At 44.8% G+C, this 26,113-nt stretch overlaps 1 protein-coding gene across 1 annotated transcript in view; it reads right to left on the bottom strand.

Moving 5' to 3' along the window:
• Nucleotides 1–26,113, bottom strand: part of Chat (choline O-acetyltransferase) — a 51,723-nt gene that overhangs the window by 19,734 nt on the left and 5,876 nt on the right. The window contains exons 4-6 of the mRNA XM_070020417.1: nucleotides 25,369–25,422; nucleotides 22,381–22,561; nucleotides 18,921–19,098 (exon numbers count right to left, since the gene is read on the bottom strand). Of these exons, the coding sequence (XP_069876518.1) occupies nucleotides 18,921–19,098; nucleotides 22,381–22,561; nucleotides 25,369–25,422 (413 nt within the window). The remainder of the gene's footprint in view (nucleotides 1–18,920; nucleotides 19,099–22,380; nucleotides 22,562–25,368; nucleotides 25,423–26,113) is intronic.

Here is a 26,113-nt window from a genome sequence, read left to right on the forward strand (position 1 = left end):
GCATCCTCCTGGGAACACAGGAGGGAGTCAGGCACATCCTCACTGGGGACAGGACTTGGGGAGTTTGTCCCAGAAAGAGAGGTCAGGCCAGCCCACTGCTTCCCCCACAGAGCCCAGGGGGCCTGCAAAGTCTCTCTGGCGGTGCTGTTCATGGGTAACGGCAGTTGCCATGTCTCTCCCTCCTCCAGACAGAAGCCTATCTATCACAGCCATGTTCTTTCTCCACCATCATACACTGGAGTGGAGCTAGAGAGCCTATCTTCAAAGTCCACACAAACCAAAGTTTAACATTTTTAGTTTAAAATTCTTACGTGTGTGTGCCAGTCCTAGGGCTTGAAATCAGGCCAAGGAACTGTCCCGAAGCTTTCTTTCTTTTTTTTTTTTTTTGCCAGTCCTGTGCTTGAACTCTGGGCCTGGGCACTGTCCCTCAGCTTTTCAGCTCAAGGCAAGCATTCTACCACTTGTGCCACAGAGCCATTTCCGTTTTTTTCTGCTTATGTGGTGCTGAGCAATCGAACCCAGGGCCTCATGCATGCAAGGCAAGCACTCTACCGCGGAGTCACCTTCCCAGCCCCTGAAGCTTTTTTGCTCAAGGCTGGGACTCTACTACTTGAGCCACAGCTCCATTTCCAGCGATTTGGTGGCTAACTAGAGATAAGAATCTCATAGATTTTCCTTCTTGGGCTGACTTTGAATCATGATCCTTAGATCTCAGCCTCCACGGATGCCTGGAACTTGGTTTAAAATTGTTTTCCTTTTCTTTTTGCCAGACCTGGGGCTTGAACTCAGGGCCTGGCACTGTCCCTGAGCTTCTTTTGCTCAAAGCTTTTGCTCTACCACTTGAGCCACAGCACCACTTCCAGTTTTTCTTTCTTTCTTTTTTTTTTTAAAATGTGATACTGAAGAATTGAACCCTGGGCTTCATGCATACTAGGCAAGCACTCTACCACAAAGCCACATTCCTACCCCTTGGTTTAAAATTCTAAGGAATCAGACCAAGGTCTCATGGGGAAGATCTGTGCTGCCCAGAGACTCTGAGCTCGAAGCTATACACGGGTAGGACAAGGTGCTGGCTGCCTCTCTTGCTCCCCAGAGCCCATGTATGACTTCACAGCCCACCTCCTGCTACACCCAGAATGCCTGTGTATATTTCTTTTCTTTCTTTTTTGGGGGGAGTTCCGGTTGTGGGGCCTGAACTCTGGGCCTGGGTGCTGTCCCTCAGCTCTTCCGCTCAATGCTAGCTCTGCCACTTGAGCCACAGTGCCACTTCCGGCTTTTTTTTTTTTTTTTTTTGCTTATGTGGTGCTGAGGAATTGAACACAGGGCCTCATGCATGCAAGGCAAGTGCTCTACCACTGAGCCACCTTCCCAGCCCCCTGCCTGTGCATATTTCACACCCAGTTCCTGTACCCTCTCTTGCTCTGAGAGACCCTCTCTTGCTCTGCCTGTCAGAACCTAGCTGGTAAACACTTTCCTCAAGCTCCCTAATGCTGTAACCTTTGAGGACTCCCGAAACTAAGAGCACATACCTCTGTAACCTGTCAGCCTCGTCCAGCATCATTGTGAGGAGCAATGCATGAGGTTATTAGCCAACTTTTGTTGCCAGGCTTCCATATACACATGCTTACTGATGAATAGGAGGTAGGTATCATCTTTGTTCTTCATTGACAGACAAGGAGTAGAGAAATTAAAGGTCTTGATCTTAGGTTATTTTCAAGGCCTCATTTGTAAAAGATGGTAAGGGTGACAAAAGTTATCTCAGAATGAGAAGAAGCTGGTTTTGATCCAAGGCATCCAACTCTCATGCCCAGGTTGGGGGAAGACCATTGATGGCCACTGAAATTCCAGACCCTGGAAAATGAGAGTCACTGCAGACAGTCAGGCCAAGGTTGATGCCATCAGAGCTAAGTCAAGGATGCTCAGCACTATGGAGAGGGTGTGGGCCTGGAGGCCAATCAAGAGCCACAGGCAGCTCCAGTGATACACATCTTAGCCTTGTGGACAATGCCTTAGAGACCTCGAGAACCTGGCTGAGGATCTTTTTTGACCAGGACAGCTTGAAGACTGGTGTGAGTGGTGAGGCTGCAACTCTAATAAACCCAGCAAAAGCCTGTCATGGCATGGGCTGGAGCAAGATTGGTGAATGGAATCTTTGAATGGGAGAGTGGAGGCTTGGCATACTTCCTCCCAGCTGAGTTATGCAAGGCTGGCAGTAAGGAAGGATGCCCCCCTCCCCAGCACCAGGACCACCAGGGAAATAAGAAGGATCCTGGAGGGGGAATGAGCTCTCGCTGTCATGTACATGCAAGCTTTTAGACCCCGGCAGCTCAGCGCTACCAACAGGAGCCAGGTCCTGGCTCATTAGACAGCATGAAATGGAAGCAGGACAGCAAACCTGGGAGGCCAGGTGGCCTTGCAAATGAACTCCTAGCACACAAGTGCAGATCGGTCAAATGCTGACAAGTTCATCGTGTAAGGCAGAAAATGAACTACACTGAAACTCATTCACCATGACTGGTGCAATGTAATGGAAATGCAGGGTGGTGGGCTGGAGGCTTGAGGCAGTAGCCGTTTGTCTTGTGGCATCCTCACGGAATACACTGGGACTTGTTTAATGTGGTAAATCAATCTTCCTCAAGGAGCCCCTGCTTAATATTGTGCGAAGTGGGAGTTGAGTAATAAGAGGAGCTTGCTCTGACACCCATTCCCTGGGAGGTTGACAGTTCTAGTGGTACAGAAACTCCAGAGGCCTGGAGCCTTGCAGACACCCAAAGCTACTGTTAGAGGTTGGCAAAACTTACAGACTAGCTCAGATGAGCATGGATATGATGCATACTTTTTTGTGTATGCCAGTGTGGGGACTTGAACTCAGTCAAGGCACTGTCCTTGAGCTTCTTTTGCTCAAGGCTAGTTAGTGCTCTACCACTTGAACCAGAATTTCACTTTCCAGGTTTTTTTTTGGGGGGGGCAGGAAGGATAGTTTTTGGAGATGAGTGAGAGTCTCACAGATTTTCCTGTCTGGGTTGATATCAAACTGTGATCCTCAGATCTCAGCCTCCTGAGTAGCTATGGTTACAGGTGTGAGCCTTTCCAGGTATGGTGCACACTTTGTAACCTCTGTCTTTGGAACCCTACAGTGCTTTCAGCTGCTACTTCTTTCCAGGAACAACTGTGCGTGCATGCCCATGTGCATGCATGTGCATGCATGTGAGCATACACCCCCACCCCCCCATACATATACACACAAGACTCTCTTTGGAGCAACTTTCTTCTCTGATCTGTTACCAGGGAAGTAGCACAAGGTAGGTTCCTATGAAGCTGCTTGTCTCTCTCATACAGTTCTGGAAAATGGAGGTCCTGGGCTCCTCAGAGGCACAGAGTTTGTAATACTTTGTCATTCCCATCTGAGCCTCTTTTCTTTCAAGTCAGGAGATTTCATCCCCTTGTGTGAATAACCCCCCACCACATACTTCACTTATCCATGGCCTATGGGTAATCTTTATACTCCAGTTCCTAGAGGCTTTGAGATTCCAACAATAGTATTCCTATTTTTTCTTTCTTTCTTTCTTTCTTTCTTTCTTTCTTTCTTTCTTTCTTTCTTTCTTTCTTTCTTTCTTTCTTTCTTTCTTTCTTTCTTTTTTTTGCTGGTTCTGGGGCTTGAACACAGGGCCTGGGCACTGTATCTGGGCTCCTTTTGCTCAAGGATATCACTCTATCACTTGAGCCAAAGCACCACTTCCAGCTCTTTCCATGGTTAATTGGAGATAAGAGTCTCATGAACTTTCCTGCCTGAGTTGGCTTCAAACCGAGATCTTCAGAACTCAGCCTACTGAGTAGCTAGTATTACAGGCATGAGCCACCAGTGCCTGGCTTTCCAACAAGAGTATTTCTTGTCTAGTGAAAAATGGATCTTGCACATTAGAACTGCACATTTGATTTGCATTACAACAACCTCCTTTAAAAAACTTAAGAGGGGGGCTGGGAAGGTGGCTCAGTGGTAGAGCACTTGCCTTGCATGTATGAGGCCCTGGATTCGATTCCTCAGCACCACATAAGCAAAAAGAAAAAAGCCAGAAGTGGTGCTGTGGCTCAAGTGGTAGAGCACTAGCCTTGAGCTGAAGAGCTGAGGGACAGCACCCAGGCCCAGAGTTCAAGCCCCACAACTGGACCCTGCTCCCCCCCCCAAAAAAAAAACAAACAAAAAAAAACCAACTTAAGAGGGTCTTCAGCTACTAGGAGTATGGAGTAGTCTTTTCCCTATTTTTCCTAGCTGAACATTACATTAAATACAAACACAAAGAAACTCTGGAAGATGGAGAGAGGAAAGCAAACTAGCCAGGGATTTCAAGACCTGAAAAGGCATGACAGCATATGACGAATCTAACTGTGTCCTCTTCAAACTCATACATTATCACTTCCAGGTGACTGTATTTCTTGAAAGAACCTTTAAAGGGGAAATATAAGGTTAAATGAGGTCATAAGGGAACTTACATCTATTAAAAAAAAAAAAAAGGAGATGCTGGGTGCTGGTGGCTCACACCTGTCATCCTGGCTACTCAGGAAGCTCTGAGGATCACAGTTTAAAGACAGCCCAGGCAGAAAAATCCATGAGACTCTTATCTCCAATAAATTGCCAAATATGCTGGAAATGGAGCTGTGGCTCAATTGGTAGAACACTAGCCTTGAGCAAAATGAAGCTCAGAGTTAGTACCTAGGCCCTGAGTTCAAGTCCCAGGACCAGTAGTTTAAAAAGGAAGGAGGAGCTAAGTGTGGAGGTGGAACACACCTGTAATCCAAGACTTGAGAGGCCAAGGCAAGAGGAGCAAATGTTCAAGGCCAACCTCAGATACTTAATGAGACCCTGTCTAGAGACACCAGGATGTGCCACACAGAACAACAGGCCATGTGTGGACTCAGTGAGAAAGCAGCCCTCTGTATTCCAAGGAGAGAGGCCCCAGAAGAAACCAACCATTAACCTTGGACTTCTAGTCTCCAGAACTGTAAGAACTACATTCCTGTCATTTAAGCTTCCCAGTCTGTGGTCTTTTGTTATGGATTCTCCTCCTGCCAAAATATCCCAAATATGGGTATTCTAAAAAGCCAGCAATATCTCAATCTCAAATGCATGTAAAAATAAAAACTGTAACATAACCCTGAGCTCTCTATCCAGAGAACCAGAAAAAAAAAAGCAGCTTAGAAAGTGGCACTGTGGCTCAAAATGGTAGACTGCTAGCCTTGAGCAAAGGAGCTCAGGAAGAGCACCCAGGCCCTGAGTTCCAGCCCAAGACTGACAAAAAAGAAAAAAAAAAACCCAGCTTAGCCGGGCGCTGGTGGCTCACGCCTGTAATCCTAGCTACTCAGGAGGCTGAGATCTGAGGAATGCGGTTCAAAGCCAGCCCGGGCAGGAGAAACCGTGAGACTCCTATCTCCAATAAACCACCAGAAAACCGGAAGTGGCGCTGTAGCTCAAGTGGTAGAGCGCTCGCCTTGAGCTGAAGAGCTGAGGGATAGCGCCCAGGCCCAGAGTTCAAGTCCCACGACCGACAAAAAAAACAAAACAACAACAAAAAAACCCCAGCTTAGTAAGACCTAAAATTTAGATAACAGCCATTTTTTTCTTTTTTCTTTTTCCTGCCAATTTTGGTTTTTCTTATATGTGATTTTTAATTATTACTATAAAGATGATCTACAGAGGGGTGACAGTTTCATAAGTCATGTAAAGAGCACATTTCTTTTTGGATAATACCACCCTTTCCCACCCTCTCTCTCTGTTTTTTCCTCCCATTTCCACCCACAAGTTGTATAGTTCATTCTCAACATAGTATCCAATGAGGACCACTGCTGCATTTGTTCACCATTTGTCCCTCCATTTCTGTGCTTCCCTCCTTACCATCCCAAACACGAATAAATGAACAAGCAAGACAAAAAGAAAAGAAATGTTAAACAATGAAGAAAAAACTCTTGTTTCCATTTCCTGGAATAGCTTAAGCTACATATCACAGGCAAAACCACCACTGCCCACAGCCCATGCCTGTAGGTTCCTTCTCATCCATCTCTTGCTTCTGTCCAAGGCCAAATGGTAAGCCTTCACGTCTATCATAATCTATTTGTGATGAAGTACTTTGACATTTGGGAGTATCAGAGAAAGAGAGGTCTCACGTGGAAGCTGGAACTTCCATCTCTGCTTGTGGTAATTAGACTTTCTCCCAGCATCAGAAGAGACAATGTAGGGAGCCTGAATATCCCATTCCGCCCAACAGTCATAGGGTATACCCTCTCCTAGAACCCAATAAAGCTCAGTGAAGAACTGGATTTCTACCTTCACCTGCTGTCATAGCCAGCACCATCCCTTTTACCTATTGCAATCGTGGCAGTGGACCAGTCAAAACAGTAGGTTTTAATAATACATCCCAATTTCCGTAGGAAATCACACATACTAAGAACTAGGTAAATCTTGACCTCAATTAAAAAAAAAAAAGATAATAGCACTGTGATGATAGAAATGATAGAACGGTGCAACACATATTTTAAACTCAGTAACCATAATATATATCAACAAGCATTTAAAACATTAAAAAAAACCCAGAAAGTCACAGCAAAGAAATAGAAATACTTCAAAATAAAAAAGAAGAACAAGAACAAGATACGGATTTTAGAACTGAAAAAAAACAAAAAGCCAGAAGTGTCACTGTAGCTCAAGTGGTAGAGCACTAACCTTGAGCTGAAGAGCTGAGGGACACACCCAGGCCCAGAGTTCAGGCCCCATGTCAGATGAAAAACAAAACAAAACAAAACAAAAAAACCCCAAACCCAGTATTTTCACACACACACAAAAAAACAACAAAAAACAGAGGAGAAAGAACTGAAAAACCAAAAACAACAAAAATAATAGCAAAGGTAGTACAAACATATTTATAATTACTGTAAATATAATTATATTAATTATAAGCAATAATTTATAATCACTATTATTAAATTAAATATAAATGGTGTTACTCCATCAGTTAAAAATAGATACTAAACTGGGGACTGGTAGCTCATTCCTGTAATCCTAGCCACTGAGGAAGCTTAGATCTGAGGATCATGATTCAAAACCTGCTTAGCTCCAACTAACTACTAAAACACCAGAAATGTAACTATGGCTCAAATGGTAGAGTATTAGCCTTGAGCACAAAAGCTCAGGAACAGTGCTCAGGCCCCAGGATTGGCACAAACAAAACAACAAAACAAAACAAAAAATATTGATCCAGTGCTAGTGTCTCACATCTGTAATTATAACTATTTAGGAGGCTGAGACCCAAAAGATCATGGGTTGAGGCCAGTTTGGGCATAAAAGTTCTCAAGACTCTTTCTCCAAAATAACCAGGAAAAAGCCCTGCTGGAGCCACTAGTGGCTAATGTGGTAGAGTGCCAACTAAGCAAACACAAGATTCTATGTTCAAACTTCAGTATCAACAACAACAATAACAGCAAAAATGCTGACAGAATGTATTGAAATATTCTGTAAGAAACTTGTATAAATACAATAATATAGGTTTGTTTTAAGGAAAAGACTATTATGTAAACATTAATCAAACAAAAACAGGAATCACGACGTTTATATCGGATAAATTTCAGTACAAAGAAAAATTACCAGAGACAGGAGAGCGAATCCCATAAAAATAAAGGGCAAAATCAGCCAAGAAGACATGACAATTCTAAATACATATGTACCCAATATACCACAAAATATGTGAAGAACTGAAGGGAGAAATAGAGAAATCCACTAATGTACTTGGAGACTTCAATACACTTCTGTCAAGAACTGATAAAACAGCTGGACATAAGCCGGGCGCTGGTGGCTCACGCCTGTAATCCTAGCTACTCAGGAGGCTGAGATCTGAGGATCGCGGTTCAAAGCCAGCCTGGGCAGGAGAGACCGTGAGACTCCTATCTCCAATAAACCACCAGAAAACCGGAAGTGGCGCTGTAGCTCAAGTGGTAGAGCGCTCGCCTTGAGCTGAAGAGCTGAGGGACAGCGCCTAGGCCCAGAGTTCAAGCCCCACGACCGACAAAAAAAAAAAAAACACAAAAAAACAAAAAAAAAAAACAGCTGGACATAAATTCAGCAAGGTCTAGAAGAATTCAGCACATTATCAACCAACATTTCTAGAAAACTGCCCACAACAAAAGCAGAATCGATATTCTTTTTAAAAAATTTTGTTATTTAAAATTTTTATTTTTTTATCAGTTGTGGGACTTGCACTCTGGGCTTAGGCACTGTCCCTGAGCTCTTAAGCACAAGGCGAGTGCTCTACCATGTGAGCCATACAGTGCCACTTCCGGTTTTCTAGTGGTTTATTGGAGATAAGAGTCTCACCGACTTTCCTGCCCGGCCTGGCTTTGAACCGCGATCCTCAGATCTCAGCCTCCTGAGTAGCTAGGATTACAGGCATGAGCCACTGGCGCCCAGCAGAATCGATATTCTTTTCAACCACTCACTGAACATATGGTAAGGTAGACTATATTCAGTATCACAAAACAACCTACAACAAATAGTAAGTAATTGAAATAATTCAAAATGTGTTTTTTGACTACAGTGGAAACAAAACAGAAATCAATAAAATAAAACAGTAGGAAAAATTACCAAATATTTGGGAACCACACAATATGTTTGAAAGGTATCTATTAGCCAAAAAAGGAGTATACTAGACAATATCCATTAGTCAAAAAGGGAATACACTAGTTCAATATTCAGAACTCAATATAATCAATAATATTAACAGATTAAAGAAGAAAAGTCACAATTATATTGATATAGGAAAATGCACTTGGCAAAATTCAGTATTCATCATGATCAAATTTCTTAGGAAATTAAAAATACAAGGGAACTTCCTCGACTTACTGAAGAATATCTACAAAAATTTTGTAGCTAACAGACTGAATGCTTCCTTTAAGATCAGGAACAAGACAAAAAAATACAAACCTTCTCCTTCATCACCTCTGCTCATCATGGTACTAGAAGTTTTGGATAGCACAGTAATCTAAGAAAAAAAGCTTGCAGATCAGAAAGGAAAAAAAATGGCTCCTACTTTCATACAATCTGTTCATCCTAAGTAATGGTTAGGATATCTATGAAAACAAGCAAACTAAACTAATAAGTAAACTTAGGAACTTACAAGATAAAAGCCCATCATACAAGAGACAATGAGAAATACATAGACACCAAAATTAAAACTGTTATACCAACTATAACTATCAAAAGGAATTAAATACTTAGTGCAAATCTAATAAAAGGTATATGGAACTTTTATGCTGATTATACAAAACACAAATGAACTGGGAAGTAGTATCTCAGGCCTCCAATCCTAGCTGTTCAGGAGGCTGAGATCTCAGGGTTGTGATTTGAAGCCAGGCCAGCAGAAATGTCGGTCAGACTCTTGCCTCCAACTAACCAGCAAAAACCTTGCAGTGGAGGTGTGGCTCAAGTGGTAGAGCAACTTGAATGAAAAAGCTAAGAGACAGCACACAGGCCCTGAGTTCAAGCCCCAGTACTAGATTCATTTCTGGATATTATTCCAGAAATGAAAATTTACCTTTCCATAAAACCTGTACATAACTATCCAGAGTGGCTTTATATGTAATTACCCTAAAGCACATACAACTCAGCTCTTCTTTGATAGGTAAATGGTTAAAGGAACTTGTACTTCACACCATAGAATTCTGTTCAGCAATAAAAAGGAATGAAATATCGACAAATGCAACAACTTGAATGAATCTTTAGAGAATTGCACTGAGTTAAAAAAAAGTCAATCCTAGCATCCCACACACTGTATGATTTCATTTATATAATATTACTCTGTGTGTGTGTGTGTGTGTGTGTGTGTGTGTATGTGTGTGTGTGTGTGTGTGTGTGTGTGTGTGTGTGTGTGTGTGTGTGTGTGTGTAGGTCCTGGGCGCTGTTGGCACTCTATCACTTAAATCACAGCTACACTTCTGGCTTTTTGGTGGTTAATTAGCGATGAGTCAAACAGATTTTCCTGTGATCCTCAGATCTCAGCCTCCTGAATAGCTAGGATTATAAGACCAGACACCAGCGTTCAACTTAATATTCTCTTTTGTTAAGACAAAGTCTCCCTGTGTAGCTCAGGCTGACCTTGAATTCTCACTCCTGCTGCCTCCACCTCTGAGTGCTAAGATTAGAGGTGTAGAGGTGTGAACAACCATGCTAGGCGTGGGATATTTTTCCTTTTTTTTTTTTTTTTTTTTGCCAGTCATGGGGCTTGAACTCAGGGTCTAGGCACTGTCCTGAGCTTCTTTTGCTCACTTTACCACTTGAGCCATAATGCCACTTCCAGCTTTTCTATTTATATGGTACTAAGGAATTGAACCCAGGGCTTCATGCATGCTAGGCAAGCACTCTACCACTAAGCCACATTCTTAGCCCCTCCCTTCCTCCCTTCCTCCCTTCCTCCCTTCCTCCCTTCCTCCCTTCTTTCTTTCTTTCTTTCTTTCTTTCTTTCTTTCTTTCTTTCTTTCTTTCTTTCTTTCTTTCTTTCTTTCCTTCTTTCTTTTCTTTCTTCCTTTCTTTCTTCCTTCCTTCCTTCCTTCCTTCCTTCCTTCCTTTCTTTCTTTCTTTCTTTCTTTCTTTCTTTCTTTCTTTCTTTCTTTCTTTCTTTCTTTCTTTCCTTCTTTCTTTTGTACACTTGCTGGGATTTAAATTCAGGATTTCTCACTCTCCCTTGGCTTATTTGCTCAAGGTTGGTGCTCTACCAATTGAGCCACACATCTACTTCCAGCTTTTTGCTGGTTAATTGAAGATAAGAGTATGTGAGACTCTTTTCTGCCCTCAATGACTTTGAACTGCAATTCTTAGATTTCAGCTTCCTGAGTCTAGGATTACAGGTGTGAGCCACCAACACTTGGCTGGCTTGTGATACTCTTAAAACAGCAAAATTACAGAAATGGTGAGCAGATATGAGGTTGCCTGGAGCTAAGAAGTGGTTAAGGTGGGAGAAATATGCATGCAATTTAAAGATGGGGAGCCCTTTGGTAAAAATGCTGTCTCTTGCCAATATCTTGGATGTGATACTTATTACAGTTTGTGATGTGTTGCCATGGACAGAAAGCAGTGACGTGCTTTCTAGCACTTCACACAACTGTACATGTGTCTATGTTAGCCGACATTGAGAAAAAAAGAACTCAAGAACCAAAAAGTTCTCTTTCTCCTAGTTCCAACCCACCTTTCCACAAAGAACTTTCATGCTTCCACAACTAGGAAGGAGGATGCAGGCTAAGAAGAGTGGACAAACAAAAACAATGCATTTCCTTTGCTGGGCACCAGTGGCTCATACCTGTCATCCTAGCTACTCAGTAGGCTGAGATCTGAGGATCGTGGTTTGAAGCCTGCTTGGGCAGGAAAGTCTATAAGACCTTTATCTCTAATTACCCACCAAAAAGCTAGAAGTGGACCTGTGGCTCAAGTGGTAAGAGTGTTTGCCTTGAGCAAAGAAGCTTAAGAACAGTGTCTAGGCCCTGAGTTTGAGTCCTAGGACCAGCACACACACACACACACACACACACACACACACACACACACACACACACACACACACACACACACACACACACACACACACACACACACAAATGCATTCCCCAGGTGCCTTGTACTCCAAATACCTTTGTGCTACCTAATGTGAAATGAGGGCTAGAGACTGAGTGACTCGGGAAAATGTGAAGAAAGGTGTGTGGTGTATGCATGCATAGCATGTGACAAGTGAAAGATGGGAGAAGCAAAAGTTGCTCCTGGAATTAATAAGGTTAATGAAGATTAGGGTTGCATAAGGAAATAAAGGCCATGCAGCTTGTGGCCTGGGGGTCACTGTCTCCGCCCACATGAGCAGTGTTTATCCAGCAGATGCCAATGTCCAAATTCATTGGATTTTTTTCCAGAGAGGTTGTGGCACTGGGGCTGTGTCCATAGAGCATTTTTCTAAATCTAATAAGACCTGTCATTTAGTGAAGACCCTCGGAATGCCAGGCATCCATCTGCTTAGCAGCCATGCCCTGATTCGACCCACAGGACAGCTCACCATTTCCATTCCACAGACCAGGTAGGCTGGGCTGCAGGAGAGCAGAGGCAGGCCTCACCCAAGCCCCTTGCCCTGGCCCTGTCTGGATGCCCTCATTCATAAAGACCATCATGCCTTTACTATTCGGGAAGATGTGGCCCCAGGCCCTCCCCAGAGAAAGAAAATCACATTCTGCCTCAAGATCGAGAACATAGGAGGTATTGCTGGGCCAATTCAATCAGAGAGGCTGTTACTGCTAATGTGTAATTGGTTTTCAAATCAGCAGACTTGCCTAGCTCTGGATGACAATATTTAAACAGCAAGATGCTTCCCCCTCCCCACTCAGTCCTGAGTGGCTCTTGTGAAAGCATGACCACGGCCTTCTGCAGCTGCAGCCTCCTTCTGTCAGTTCCCTCCTCGGAAGCAGCAGCTCAGCTCTAATTGGCTGCTGGAGACACATATTGTACAGGACTATGCAAACAGAGAGCATCTGCCTGTGAGGTCTGTCCAAGGATTGCCATGCAGTGTCCAGGAAAGCCATGGGCTGGGAGGGGGGAAGACTCTCCAAGCTGGCCATCCTTTTCCTACAAATTGACAAGTACTGTAGTCTTCCAGACTCAGGGCTGAATGTCTAATTAAATTTCTAGACCAAGATAACGGGGTTAGCTTCTCCTGGGTTCAGGAGGCCACAGCTTCACAGCTTGGCGGAGAGGGAGGTCCAGAAAGGATGTGTGCAGCCCCTTCAGACTGCTCAAGATGGTCTTCAGCACTACATTTCACCCACTGGACCCTGCAGATTTCAGGCTGGTGCTCCATGGGTCCCCAGCCACTACCTCTCAGGATGGGGAACAACTCAATCCATGGGATTGAGAACAACACTGTGCTTTTGCCCTCAGTGTGACTGAGTCCCCCGTGAGCTGCACATGAAGTTAGAAGGGTGTTTAAAAATAGCTTTGTCTGTCCACTTCTGTCCCTCTAGGACATCACCAGGGCTCAGAAATGTTTAGTGTTTAATGGGCGCTTGGGATGATGCTTATTGGCCCAGCCCACCTTATTTGCAGTCAGAGCTGAGTCACACTGACCTCAGCTCACCTGGTCTGAGCCGCAGGTCCCACTTCCTCTTATGCTAGAGCAAGCCAGGAAAGGAGCCTCCATCTTCCCTCAGGACTCAGTCTGGAGTGCTCCTTCGGGTTTAGTTGTCTGTCCTGGCACCATGTGCCCCCAGGAGAGTACTTGGTACCTGCTAGAGCTATCTACAGTGAGGAAAACACACACCAGCATGGGTCCAAGGGAGCTCTCGGTCAGGGAGGGGAATGTGAGAAAAGCCATCTTTTCGATCAAAGAGGGTTGCTTAAAAGTTCCTGTTTTGGCTCTTGCTGATTATTCTGCTAAGACATTATCAGCAAATAAAGTTGCAGAGGATGGGAATGATTAAGATATCCTACCCTCTTCAGCCTAGCCAGTTGCGAGGTGATTGAGAACCTGAACTCAGCCCAGGTGAGCAGAGGGGTAGGGCCGGCTGTACTAGAGATAAAAAGAGAGCAGCCTCCCTGCTCTCTGTGCTTGCTTGCTTGCCAGATTTTGGGCTGATGGTGCACCCTCCTGCAGAAGTAAACTTTGCCTTGCTACATTCCTTTTTAAATTGGTGTCCTTATTCTCATGTGACACCCCAACATGCCAAGCTGTTTCTATCAGGGAGGATATGAATGGGTGTTTGCAAATGGCCACCTATAGCTCTCCAGGTGCTAGGATACCTGGAAATCTCTAGATCCCTCTGTACCCCAAGCCCTACCCAACATTGTCAGGATAGGAGTTCAAGCTGGACAGCCTAGAGCAGACCTGGCTGAAGACTGGTAGAAGACTAGAATAGCTACTTGCAAAGAGAGAGAATAGATGAGATGAAGGTCTGAAGCAGACAAAGTCCTGGCCCTCCAGTTCTCAGTTAATGATAGGGGAAACTAAGAGTCACATTTTGTCTAAAAAGTCTCCAGGTCCAGCCCTCTATACCAGGGTGAGAGGAGCTGTTCTGTTTAGACCTCCTGCTGGACAGTGCCTACCTAGCCCTGCCCCTGCCCAAGAAGGGAGACAGAAGCTCAGGCCTCCAGCAGAGAGAGTTGGGACTATGATGCCCTGAAATAGCTCAGTGGTGTTAATTAACACGGCTGTTGTCCAGAAAGAAACCCAGGACAGGAAAGAACAATTATCCAGACATTAAGAGCATGTCTGGCAGTGATGACCCTAACTCCATGTGTCTCCGAAGTGCACTGTGACCACATCTCCACCTGAGCCACACCCTTAGCTCTTTCTGTTTTGGATTATATGAAAAAACATTTTTATGATTTTTATTAGCATACATTATTTGTACCAGGGGGAGGTTTGTTATGACCGCACATTCCACACATGTAAACAATGTATCCAGATCAAGCTCACCTCTCCATTTCTCTCCTTATCTCCTTTCTTAAAGCAATTTCAACAGATTTCATTGTAGTATTCTAATATATGCAAATAAACAACCTGGATCATGTTTATCCTCATTTACCGTCTTTGCTCCCCTCCCTCCTCTTCCCCAAACAGAGCCTGTTTCACTTTCCTTTTGTTGTTATTGTTAAGGTAGCATTCAGTCTTATACCTAGGTCAGCCTAGGTTACGATCCTCCTGTTTGTGCTTCACTGTGTCACTGGGGATGACAGGCATGTGCTGCTACACCTAGACCCAGTGCTGCTCCTGTGCTTCCTCCCCTCAAATCAATGACTCAGCCCCCTGCTTTCTGTGCTCCACGGGCTGCTGTTTCTCACTCTCCTTTGCATCTCTCTCTGTCTGACCTCTAGGACCCTGTTCTACTACTTCTAGATGATGTCATCCAGGCCCAGGACTAAATATCATTTAGGTGCTGTAGCTCTCAAATTTATATCTCTCCAGTGACCTCTCCCTGGAGCTCCAGACACATAGATCTAACCTGACATCTCCACTTAGATGACTCAAAGCACCTCAAATCAAACATGCTCTGACAGGTCTTTCACTCCCACCCCTCTTCACCTTGTTTTCTTTTCAGTAAATGGTGTACCATAGTGAGTGCCCCAAAGAAAAAAAGGCCCAGGGAGATCCCTCTCACTTCCCTTTTCCTCCCTGATGCCTCTGCTTTGAGGCCTACATATATCTTCCCAAATGTGCGTGTGTGTGTGTGTGTACGTGCACGCGCGTGTGCGTGCACGCTCACGTCAATCTTGGAGCTAGGTCTCAAGACCTGAGCACTGTCCCTGAGCTTCTGTTTTGCTCAAAGCTAATGCTCTACCACTTGAGCCACAGCTCTATTTACAGGTTTTTTTGGTAGTTAATTGGAGATAAAAGTCTCATGGACTTTTCTGCCAGGGCTAGTTTTGAACCACAGTCCTCAGATCTCAGCCTCTTGAGTAGCTAGGATGACAGGCCTGAGCCACCAGCTCTCGCCTCATCTTTCCTTCTTGACTTGCAGCCCCACCCACATTGCCCTAGTCCTTCATTCAGAACTGAACTCATTTCTGAACCTGTCTTCCTATTTCCTGTCAGCAGGCAGTGGGCAGCAGCTGCTCCTGGGAGCAGCCCTCCTCCCGAGGGACTGGATTCCTTCTGTGCTCACGACAATCAGTGGTGCTAATTGGATTAATTGGTTTGTCCAGGGGGAGGAATGTGTGTTCCCTTCTTTCTGCTGAATTTCCCTAGGACAGCGTACTTTCATTCAGAAAGCCAGACCAAGTGCCATTAACAAATTAATTCTGATTAACACAGCCCAAGCACTCAGACCTCAAGGCAATTCCCGACAGTCGACTCAGGCCTGGTCTGCTAATAAAGTGGAAACTGGGCTGGAAGCTGAGGTGATTATTTTGATGCCTGTCTTCATCCCTTGAGGGTAGAAGAGTGGGATGTGATTTCACCACAGTCTCCTGGGGGAATTAACTCACTTTCAAATAATAAATTATTAATGTGCCAAAGTGGTTGTCCGTCCTTGAGAACAGATTTGCCTTGTACCTCCCTGTAGCCCCTCTATTTAGGATCAAGCATTCAGCAGGTCCCAATAATTGGATGAAAGAATAATAATTGGCACGTGGGGGAAAAGTCAGGGACCTGCTATTTTATTCTTTTATTTTTATTTTTTGTGTCAGCTTGAACTCGAGGGTCTAGGTGCTATCCCTTGGCTCTTTTCTTTTCTTTCTTTCTTCTTTTCTCCTTCCTTCCTTCCTTCCTTCCTTCCTTCCTTTTATTCTTTCCCTCCCTCCCTCCCTCCCTCTCTCCCTCCCTCCCTCCCTCCCTCTTTCTGTCTTTCTCTCTCTCTCTTTCTCTCTTTCTCTCTTTCTCTCTTTCTCTCTTTCTCTCTTTCTTTCTTTCTTTCTTTCTTTCTTTCTTTCTTTCTTTCTTTCTTTCTTTCTTTCTTTCTTTCTTTCTTTTTGTCAAGACTAGTGCCTTAGAACTTGAGCCATCGGGGCTGGGAAGGTGGCTCAGTGGTAGAGCGCTTGCCTTGCATGCATGAGGCCCTGGGTTTGATTCCTCAGCACCACATAAGCAAAAGGAAAAAAAGCTGGAAGTGGCGCTGTGGCTCAAGTGGTAGAGCACTAGCCTTGAGCTGAAGAGCTGAGGGACAGCGCCCAGTCCAAGAGTTCAGGCCACATGACTGGACCCCCCTCCCCCCCCAAAAAAAGAACTGGAGCCACTGCTTTATTAGCAATTAATTGGAGACAAGAGTTTCATAGACTTTCCTGCCCAGGCTGGCTTTGAACTGTGATCCTCAGGTCTCAGCCTCCTGATAGCTAGGATTATAAGCATTATAGAGCCTGACTTCAATCTCTCATATGAGTAAATGTAACTGGGCTGCGGCCATTGTAGGTACAGCCAAGACAAAGTTGTTTTTTTTTGTCGGCCATGGGGCTTGAACTCTGGGCCTGGGCACTGTCCCTGAGCTCTTCAGCTCAAGGCGAGCACTCTACCACTTGAGCTACAGCGCCACTTCTGGTTTTCTAGTGGTTTAATGGAGATAGGAGTCTCACGGTCTCTCCTGCCTGGGCTGGCTTTGAACCATGATCCTCAGATCTCAGCCTACTGAGTAGCTAGGATTACAGGCGTGAGCCACCAGCGCCCGGCAGCCAAAGCAAAGTTGGACCAAACAGGGCTCTGTCCTCTTTAGATCTTATAGATTATGGGTGGGGCAGAGAAGCAGCACTAACCCAATGGGTATACATCTCACAGACAAGGAAAAGGGCCAGGGCAACAGAGTGAAATGTGGGTAAAGGATTTCCCAGAGAGGAGCTTAGGTTTACTTGAACTGAGCTCTGCTGAATGAGTAAAGAACCTACTAGAGAGAGGGGTTAGAAAATGAGTGTGTCTGTTATCAAAGAGCTAGGCTCCATACACCTACTGAACTTAGTCATCTTTGCCAACAAGCTGCTTTTCTTGTGGCCCCCAGGACCCACAGGTCACTGCTGAGTAGGAGACTTTGCCTGTACTGTCTGACTGACAGGAGGAACTGCCTACATCCCTTCACTTCCTCTGACTGTTGGCTCATGGCTTTCAAATTATTATTTTTTGTGCCAGTCCTGGGGCTTGAACTCAGGTTCTTGGTGTTATCCCTGAGGTTTTTTTTTTTTTGCTCAAGGATAGCATATTTTTGGTGGTTAATTGGAGATAAGAGTCGCAAGGACTTTCCAGCTCGTGCTGGCTTTAAACTGGGATCCTCAGATATCAGCCTCCTAAGTAGCTAAGATGACAGGCACCTGTCATCTAAGCTAAGAGCTACTGGCAACCTTAATTGAAAGGGTTATTTTCTCTCTCTGGTGACCCAGGGCACTGATTATTATGTTGTCCCATTTGCTTGTATAGGTAAACATGATTCCCAGGTATTGGGCTTCTTCTACCATGCCTAGAGCCTTATCACTGCTCAGGAGCAGAATCTCATCCTTTCTGTCTAACATCCCAGGCATGGTCCAAAGTTCTCAATTACATACGTGCAGGGAGCCTGGATAAATTGGCTGGCCCCATAAAATCCGCAGAGCTGATGACAACTCCTAGAAATCCCACTTCTCATTCCAAGATGAGAAGTGAGGATACCAGCCAATTCCAGTTGAAATGTAGTTTCCAGGGGATGACTAAAAATGTTATTGTTGTTGGGCACCTGTGGCTCACACTTGTAATCCTAACTTATCAGGAGGCTGAGATCTGAGCATTATGGTTTGAAGCCATCCAAAAAAAAAAAAAAAAAAAGCCAAAAGTAAAGCTGTGACACAAGTGGTAAGGGATTAACCTTGAGCCAAAAAGTTTAGAGATAGCACTCAAGTCCTTAGTTCAAGCCCCAGGACTTGCACATACATACACATACAAGCTATTATTGGCTTCTTTGGGGAATTCAAACAATTTTTCATAAGAACAGTGGCCAGCCAGAGGGATGAGGGTCAGCCTGAACATGAAAGCCTGAACCAAGAAAACAAGCGGAAAGAGATGACCAACTATCCTCCCAGTGGTGGACTCCATCCTGCCCCCTCCACCACCCTCCAACCTACTGCTCCCCAAGCAACTCAGATGAGCACCAGCCAGCCCACCAGTGCAACACAGCTGCTGACTACGGCCAACCTTCCTGTCATTTACTTCCTGCCAGCCCCATTCCCAGAGGTCCCACAATTCCACTGCTCTTCAGTCTCACCCAAAAAGCTAGAAAATCATCCAGCAGAGCATGAGGTACAACAGGGGCCTTCAGTTTTCAAGAGCCCTCTGATCTGCCCTGAGTCCAAGGGTGCTCTGAGCTCCCCATGCTGTAGCTGATGAGGATGAGGCTGTGGTGCCCACGCCTGAAGGAGGGGAAGCCAATGGCATGAGGATGAGATGAGCATGGACACTGCAGCTAACCTTTCACGAGGACTGTCCTGGCCTCGGCCCACTCGCTCCTCCCGTCTGATGTCAGCAGGCCGATTGGAGGCAAGCGTTCATCCTCGTTGGAAGCCATTTTGACTATCTTTCTCAACTGAGTGAACAGATCCCCCTCACTGAGACGGCGGAAATTAATGACAACATCCAAGACAAAGAACTGTGGGGGAAACAGGTCAAATAGGTCACTCGTGGCAGCCATCCCAAGGAGCCAGGCCTTCACAGATGAGCTCAAGTCCATGGTTCCCAGGGAATTTGGTAGATTCTGATTCACCCCAGTTTGGGGAGCAACCCGAGGCTGTTAACTATGCTGGACCCAAGTTGCCCCTCCCCAGTCAAAGAAAGCCAGATAATTAAGCCAAAAGAAAGCTTGCTCTTTTAGTTCCTAGTTCATACAAAACGATTCATGTTTGCAGAAACCGTGAGTATAAATTGGTGCAACCATTGTTGGAAAATGGTTTCTATCAAATGTACCTATGAATCATCAGTTTCAGTTATACATGCATAGTTTAGCCTAAGGCTTAGAGAAACACACCTATGCTCATGGGAAGACTTTCAAAAGAACACAGCTAAATAAAATAAAGTATGTTTATCCAGCGCAGAATGAACTAGAATGAACTAGCTCTGTAAAACTATATGGGACCTGGTGGCTCACACCTATCATCCTAGCTACTCAGGAGGCTGAGATCTGAGGATCATAGCCCAAACCCAGCCTGGGCTGAAAAGTCTGTGAGGCTCTTATCTCCAATTAATCGGCAAAACGCCAGAAGTAGAGCTGTGGCTAAAAGTTAAGGTATAGCACCCAGACTCTGAATTCAAGCCCCAATACTGACATTAAAAAAAAAAGAATTATGGGATAGCCCTCAAACACGCTAGGGAATGGGTGGAAAAACCAACCAGCAGTTAAGGTGTATAAAAGATTAAAACCAAAACACAAAACACACTGTGTTCATGTGCACATACGCACATGTGCTTCCTATGTAAGCCCTGTGGTGTTGTCATTCTGAGGCTTTGAGAGCTAGAACTTTGTGCTTTGTAAAGGGTGGTGTGCGTGTGTGTGTGTGTGTGTGTGTGTGTGTGTGTGTGTGTGTGTGTGTGTGTGTGCTCATTTTATTATGGTTTGAACTCAGGACCTTAGCTTTTTTGCTCAAGGCTGGCTCTCTAACATATAAGCCATAATGCTACTTCCAGCTTTTTGCTGGTTCATTGGAGATAAGTCTCTCAGACTTTCTTGCCCAGGCTGGCTTCAAACTACACTCCTCAGATCTCAGCCTCCTGAGTAGCTAGGATGACAGGCCTGAGCCATGGTCACCCAGCTAAGGGTGTCTTTCTTGACACAGGCTGAAGTATCCTTTTCAGTTGATTAATGTGAGTATCTGACCATCCTGCACAGTGTCCCTGTGGCCCGGTCTCAGGCAGAAGTCCCAAGACTGTTTCTGGAAGATGGGGCTACTGTGCATGCTATGCAAGCAGGTAATGGTGAGAAATGTTGGGTTTGACTGTTGAAGGAAGATGGAGAAAAGGTTTTCATTGTGTGGCTGGCTGACCAGATGACAGATGACAGATTTTCCCCTGAATTTCCAATTTTCTAAAAAGATGAGATGAGAAAAGAATATTTAATTTCATGTATATTTCCTGTGCATTGAGGAACAGGTTGTGATTTTTTTAAATATTAGACAATTTTTGGGTCATTAATCTAAACAGCTTGTCTTTAACTGCTATGTTGAAGGACCATGCTGAATTTGTGTGTGTGTGTTTGTGTGTATGTAAACAAAATATATAGGTAGTTTTTTGTTTCGGAGATTTTGCTTGTTTAGAAGTGTTGGGCAACAGACCCAGAGCTTGCATAGGTAGGCAAATGATGTATCACTGAGTTATATCCCTGACCCTTGTTTTAGTTTTTGTTGTCATTTTTTGGAGACAGGGTCACTAGGCAGCTCAGGCTGGCCTTGAACTTACTAGGTAGCCAGGCTAGCCTCAAACTTTAGGTCCTCCTGCCTCTGCCATAGATAGACAAATGCAACAGGTTTGCAAAACTTCTTGAAAAAAAAATATCACTACCAACAACTTCCCTCATCCAGATGAGAAAACTAAGACAAATTTTGATTTCCTTTCATTGAAAGTTTCTGTAGTGAGGGTTCCTTAACAGAATATTGGAATCTGAATACTGAAGGTTCACGGGTCATGGGCTAACACTCAGCTCATGGAAATGTAAAATCAACTTGTTAGAGATTTCGACACTTTAGGACCTGTTGGCCTACATGATCAAAATTTTATAATTATTGACGTGTATGCTTTTTCTTTACCCCAACTCATTCCTTACATGTAAGCTTGATTTCTTTCAGTATTGGGTTACTGGTTCCACAAAAGCCAGAGAAACAACTTTGTAGTAATCAGGATGTTACCCAACTGTATATTGTTTACTTTATTGTAAATAATGGTGAACAGTGGTCCATAAATCATTTTATATTCCTTTGAAAAAATGATGAGATGAGCCCAACAAGAGAACATTATGGGACAAGTATGGGGGAGGAGAGGTATCTTTGGGATAATAGTGAAACTCGGGTTTTAGCAAGCAAAACAAAACAAGTATTTGTCTGATGAGGCACTTTTGTGAAGTCTCAATGTGTAGAATATATAGTGGGTGAGCTCTCAGGAGGGCTCAGGAGCCCTCATGTTCAGCCTGTTCCCCCATCTTGGATCCTCACTAGCCCTATAAAGACCTGAGTTACCGAGCATAGAGCATGGCCTGGGGACACTGCTCATTCTTGGGAAAACCACTTAATTTGCCTGAGCCTCACTCCCTCATCTGTCATCAGGTGAGGTATCAAAGCCTCTCTTCAGGGCTATTGGTGAAGATTAAATAAGTGTAATCCCAGGCCCATAGTCTGGTACAGGAGAAGTCTGGGGGTTGTTGTTTTTGATGTTGGTTTGAGAACGTGAACTCAGGGTGTGGGCACTGTCCCTGAGCTTTTTTTTGCTCAAGGCTGGCACTCTACCACTTGAGCCACAACTTCACTTCTGGCTTTTTGGTGGTTAATTGGAGATAGGGGTCTGAATAGGTTTTTCTGCCCAGTTTGGCTTCAAACTGTGATCCTCAGATCTCAGCCTCCTTAGTAGCTAGGATTATAGGTGTGAGCCACCAGTGCACAGCACAGGAGAAGTCTGGTTCTCAGTTCTTGTGAGCAGTGTGTGTGGCCTCAGGAAGGCCTTGTCCTGGTGCCTCGGGCCTGCACTGAGGGCTCAGGAAGGGCATTTACCTAACAGAGGTTCTCCTTCTTCTTAAGGCAGCAGTAGAGAAGATGCCACTTTGGGGCTACTATACCTTGGTTCATGTGACTCAGACAAATGGTCTGAGGGAGCAGGTATGGGGAACACATCTACTGCACACCTCACAGGCTCTGGGTCCAAAGGGTCACAGAGGTGACAAAAGGCTACTTACCTGGTTGCAGCAGGCCACAATGACATGCTCAGGCTCCGGCATGATGCTGCTCTTCTGGGCCACCAGTGTGTCCTGGGTGTGGCCAGGGAGCCGGTAAGAAGAGAATAGGCCATAGTACTGCTTCATACAGAGCGGCTGTCCTGACAGCTGGCCCTTGGCGCAGTCCGAGGGGATTGAGTTGCTAGAAGGGGAGGAAAGCAGATGACAGGCGGGCAGCCATGAGAGGGATGAAGGGGAAAGGAGGGAACTGGAATTGGTTTGAAGTAACTGTTTGCTTGTTTATGTGCTGTAGATCAAATCCAAGGCCATATGCATGAACCAGAGTTCTACAGTGGAACTGAATTTCAAATCCCCTATTACAAGTTGATTAAGCAAAATGAGACACCCACACCCAGAACTACATTACCATGACACTTGAAGTAGTGCAATGCTCCATTTCTATGGCTCAGGGAAAGCCTCAGGGTTTTCTCAAACCTCCACTACTCCATCCTCACCCCACATCTTGTCATTTAGCCCCTGTGCCTTTGCTTATGTTATCTTTCTTTGTCATACTTTCCCTTCTACATAACCCCTGCATAGTTCTCAATCTTTGTGGTGGGCATATGTGCGTGTGCATGTGCATGTGTATGCATATTTCTGCAAATGCACCAGTCCTGGTGCTTGAACTCTGGGCCTGTGCCCTGTCCCTCAGCTCTTCAGCTCAAGGCAAGTGCTCTACCACTTGAGCCACAGGGCCACTTCTAGTTTTCTGAGTGGTTTACTGGAGATAAGAGTCTCACGGACTTTCTTGCCCAGGCTGAACCGTGATCCTCAGATCTCAGCCTTCTGAGTACCCAGGATTACAGGTGTGAGCCACCAACACCCTACTCTCCCTCAGGATTTTTTGCTCATATCTGGTGCTCTGTCATGCCTCCACGTCCAGCTTTTTGCCAGTTAACTAGAGGTAAGAGTTTCATGGATATATTGACTGGGGCTTGATCTGAACTGCATTCCTTAGATCTCAGCCTCCTAAGTAGCTAGGATTATAGTGGGAGCCACTGATATCCAAAGACCCTACTCTTTATCAGCTCTTTTCAAAGCCTCCCTTCTCCTGTCTTTGCATGATTTGTGTCATTCTTACTTCCTTCTATCCATTAATCCACCAATCATTTATCATTCACCTATTCAATCACCATCCATTCATCATGCATCTATCTATGTATCCTCCATCCATCTATCCATCCATTCATCCTCTCATCCTTTCTCTCTTCAGCCAACAGGTTTTTGCTGAGCACCTCCTTAGTGCCAGGTATGGGGTCTGGGGACATATTGGCAAATAAGATATGGTTTCTTACTATGATGAGGTGCAAGTTTTAAGATGTGCTGGTGGGGAGTAGAGAACAAGAAGCAAACTAGTGAGGAGAATTTCAAGTAGAGAGATGAAGTAACAAGTAGGGGTGGGAAGAGGTAGTAATGTGTGTGTGTGTGTGTGTGTGTGTGTGTGTGTGTGTGTGTGTGTGTGTGTTCAATTTCATTGAGGTCTGGCTGATTGAGCTGAGTCCTAAGGCTAAGAGGCTGACATTGAAATTCAAAGGATTAACTATCCCATGACACTGCCACTCAAGGTTAGGTAATCACACTAAACTTTCAAAATTGAGCCATGACAAAGTGAGTTCCAGAATCTAGTAGCATTTGTAACAATGAGAGGATAATTTTATGTCTGTTGATACCTATAACAAAATCTATGATCTTGCATTTTGTACTTTGATAACATTCTTCTAGAAGTTCATTTTTTCTTGTGCTTTGCAAAAATTTTATAAAATTTCATGGAAAAAAACTTCTTCCCCATCCAGTCCCTGGTGGCTCATGCCTGTAATCTGAACTATACAGGAGGCTGAGATCTGAGGATCTCTGTTCCAAGCCAGCATGGGCAGGAAAGCCTGTGAGACTTTTCTCTCCAATTAACCAACAAAAGGCCAGAAGTGAATATGTGGTTCAAGTAGTAGAGCACTAGACTTGAGCAAAAAAATCTCAGAGACAGTGCCCAGGCCCTGAGTTTAAGCCCCAAGACCGGCACATACACACACAAAAAGGTCCATTCCTATGATAGTTTGAGAAGCCCCAGTGGATGGGTGAAAGGCAGAAGGCAGTGTGAAGAACAGGCTGAAGAGGTGGGCTGGCCCAGTCCTGTGCACTCAGTGGCAGTGGTGAGGAGTTAGTGGCTTCTTCTTCATGTAATAAAAGCCCCTTGGAAGGCTTTAACATGCAGGAACATAATGAGAATTGAACCCAGGGCCTGGACCACGCTAAGCACACATTCTATCCATGAGCTACAGCCTCAGCCCTATTTTGACTTTTCAATGACTCTGGTTATATGAGGAGAGTGAACTAAAGAAAGAACAGGAGAGTGGATTCCAGAAAGGACCAAGAAGAGGGCTGTAGCTGAGATAGGAGAAGGAGGGAGGAACAATAGGAAGGAGAAGGTTTCTTCAGACCCTTTTGTTCTTTCTGTTGATTCTAAGAGCCCTGGCCAGGAGATGGGCCTCCTTAGAACTAGAGATTACCCACTCTGTCTAAGCAATTCTCTCCCATGAAGGCAGCCTGTGTCCATTGAGTTTGATGGGAGTGGGAAAATAAGACACCCTCCTCCAAGTGAGGCACAGTGGAGCTCTTTATAGTCTTACACCTTCCATGAATTCTCTAGGTTCCAGACAATCTAATTCACACCACCAGAAAACACAGGAGGTAGAAAGGAGGAAAGCAGTTAAGCAACATCAGGGAAGGTTGGTGCTTACTCTAGGAAAGGGACACTTCATGATCAGGCTAGCTGACCTAAAGGCCATCCTGTGGCTGGAGAGTAGATAGTGGGCTTTGTGATCGAACACAGAGCTAGAAAAAGACAAAGTCTCTGCTTTCCAAGTTCCTTGTTTAGCTAGACATGGAGACAGATGCATGAACCTAGATTGTCCAGAGCTAAAGCTCTTCCTGCTCAGGTAGGAGAAATCTTACCTATCCAGCAGAGCCTTGTAGCTGAGCACACCAGAGATGAGGCTGGCTGCAAACCTGCAGAGGAGAGATGCAAGAATTCAGGGGTTCTTCCAGTCCTACCCCCCTGCTTCCCTTCCATCCCACATTTTTGATTGTGCTGGTCCTTGCCTTGAATTTGGGGTAGGGTACTGCCTCTGAGCACTTTTTGCTCAAGGCTGATGTTCTATCATTTGAGACATAGCTCTACTTCTGACTTTTTGATGGTTAATTGGAGGTAAAAGTCTCACAGACTTTCTTGCCTAGACTGGCTTTGAACCGGGATCCTCAGATGTCAGCCTCCTGAGTAGCTAGGATTACGGGTATGAGACACCAGTGCTTCCTTTTTATTCTTCTGGCATTCTCACCTGCCCTACCTGTCTCCTCAGCTCTCCTTGCCCCTCCATCTGTTCCAAACCTCTTATGAATAGGATGTGGCTCCTGCTGCCCCTCTCCCAATACTGGCAGTCCATCCAAAGCTTTGGATCAAAAATGGACCTCTGAGCAGGCTGCTGTTGGCTCAAGACAGTAATCCTAGCTATTTAGGAGGCTGAGATCTGAGGATCGCAGTTCAAACTCTTCTCTCCAATTAACTATCAAAAATCTGGAGCTTTTGAGCTGTGGTTCAAAGTGGTAGAGCACTAGCATAGAGCACAAAAACTCAGGGACACATAACATTTGGAAAAGCATGACATATGTCAAAGGATCTCAGTTTCTTAAAAGGGACTGT

Source organism: Dipodomys merriami, unplaced genomic scaffold, assembly GCF_024711535.1.
Source record: "Dipodomys merriami isolate MVZ:Mamm:240054 unplaced genomic scaffold, mDipMer1.0.p SCAF_14, whole genome shotgun sequence".
Lineage (NCBI taxonomy): Eukaryota > Metazoa > Chordata > Mammalia > Rodentia > Heteromyidae > Dipodomys > Dipodomys merriami.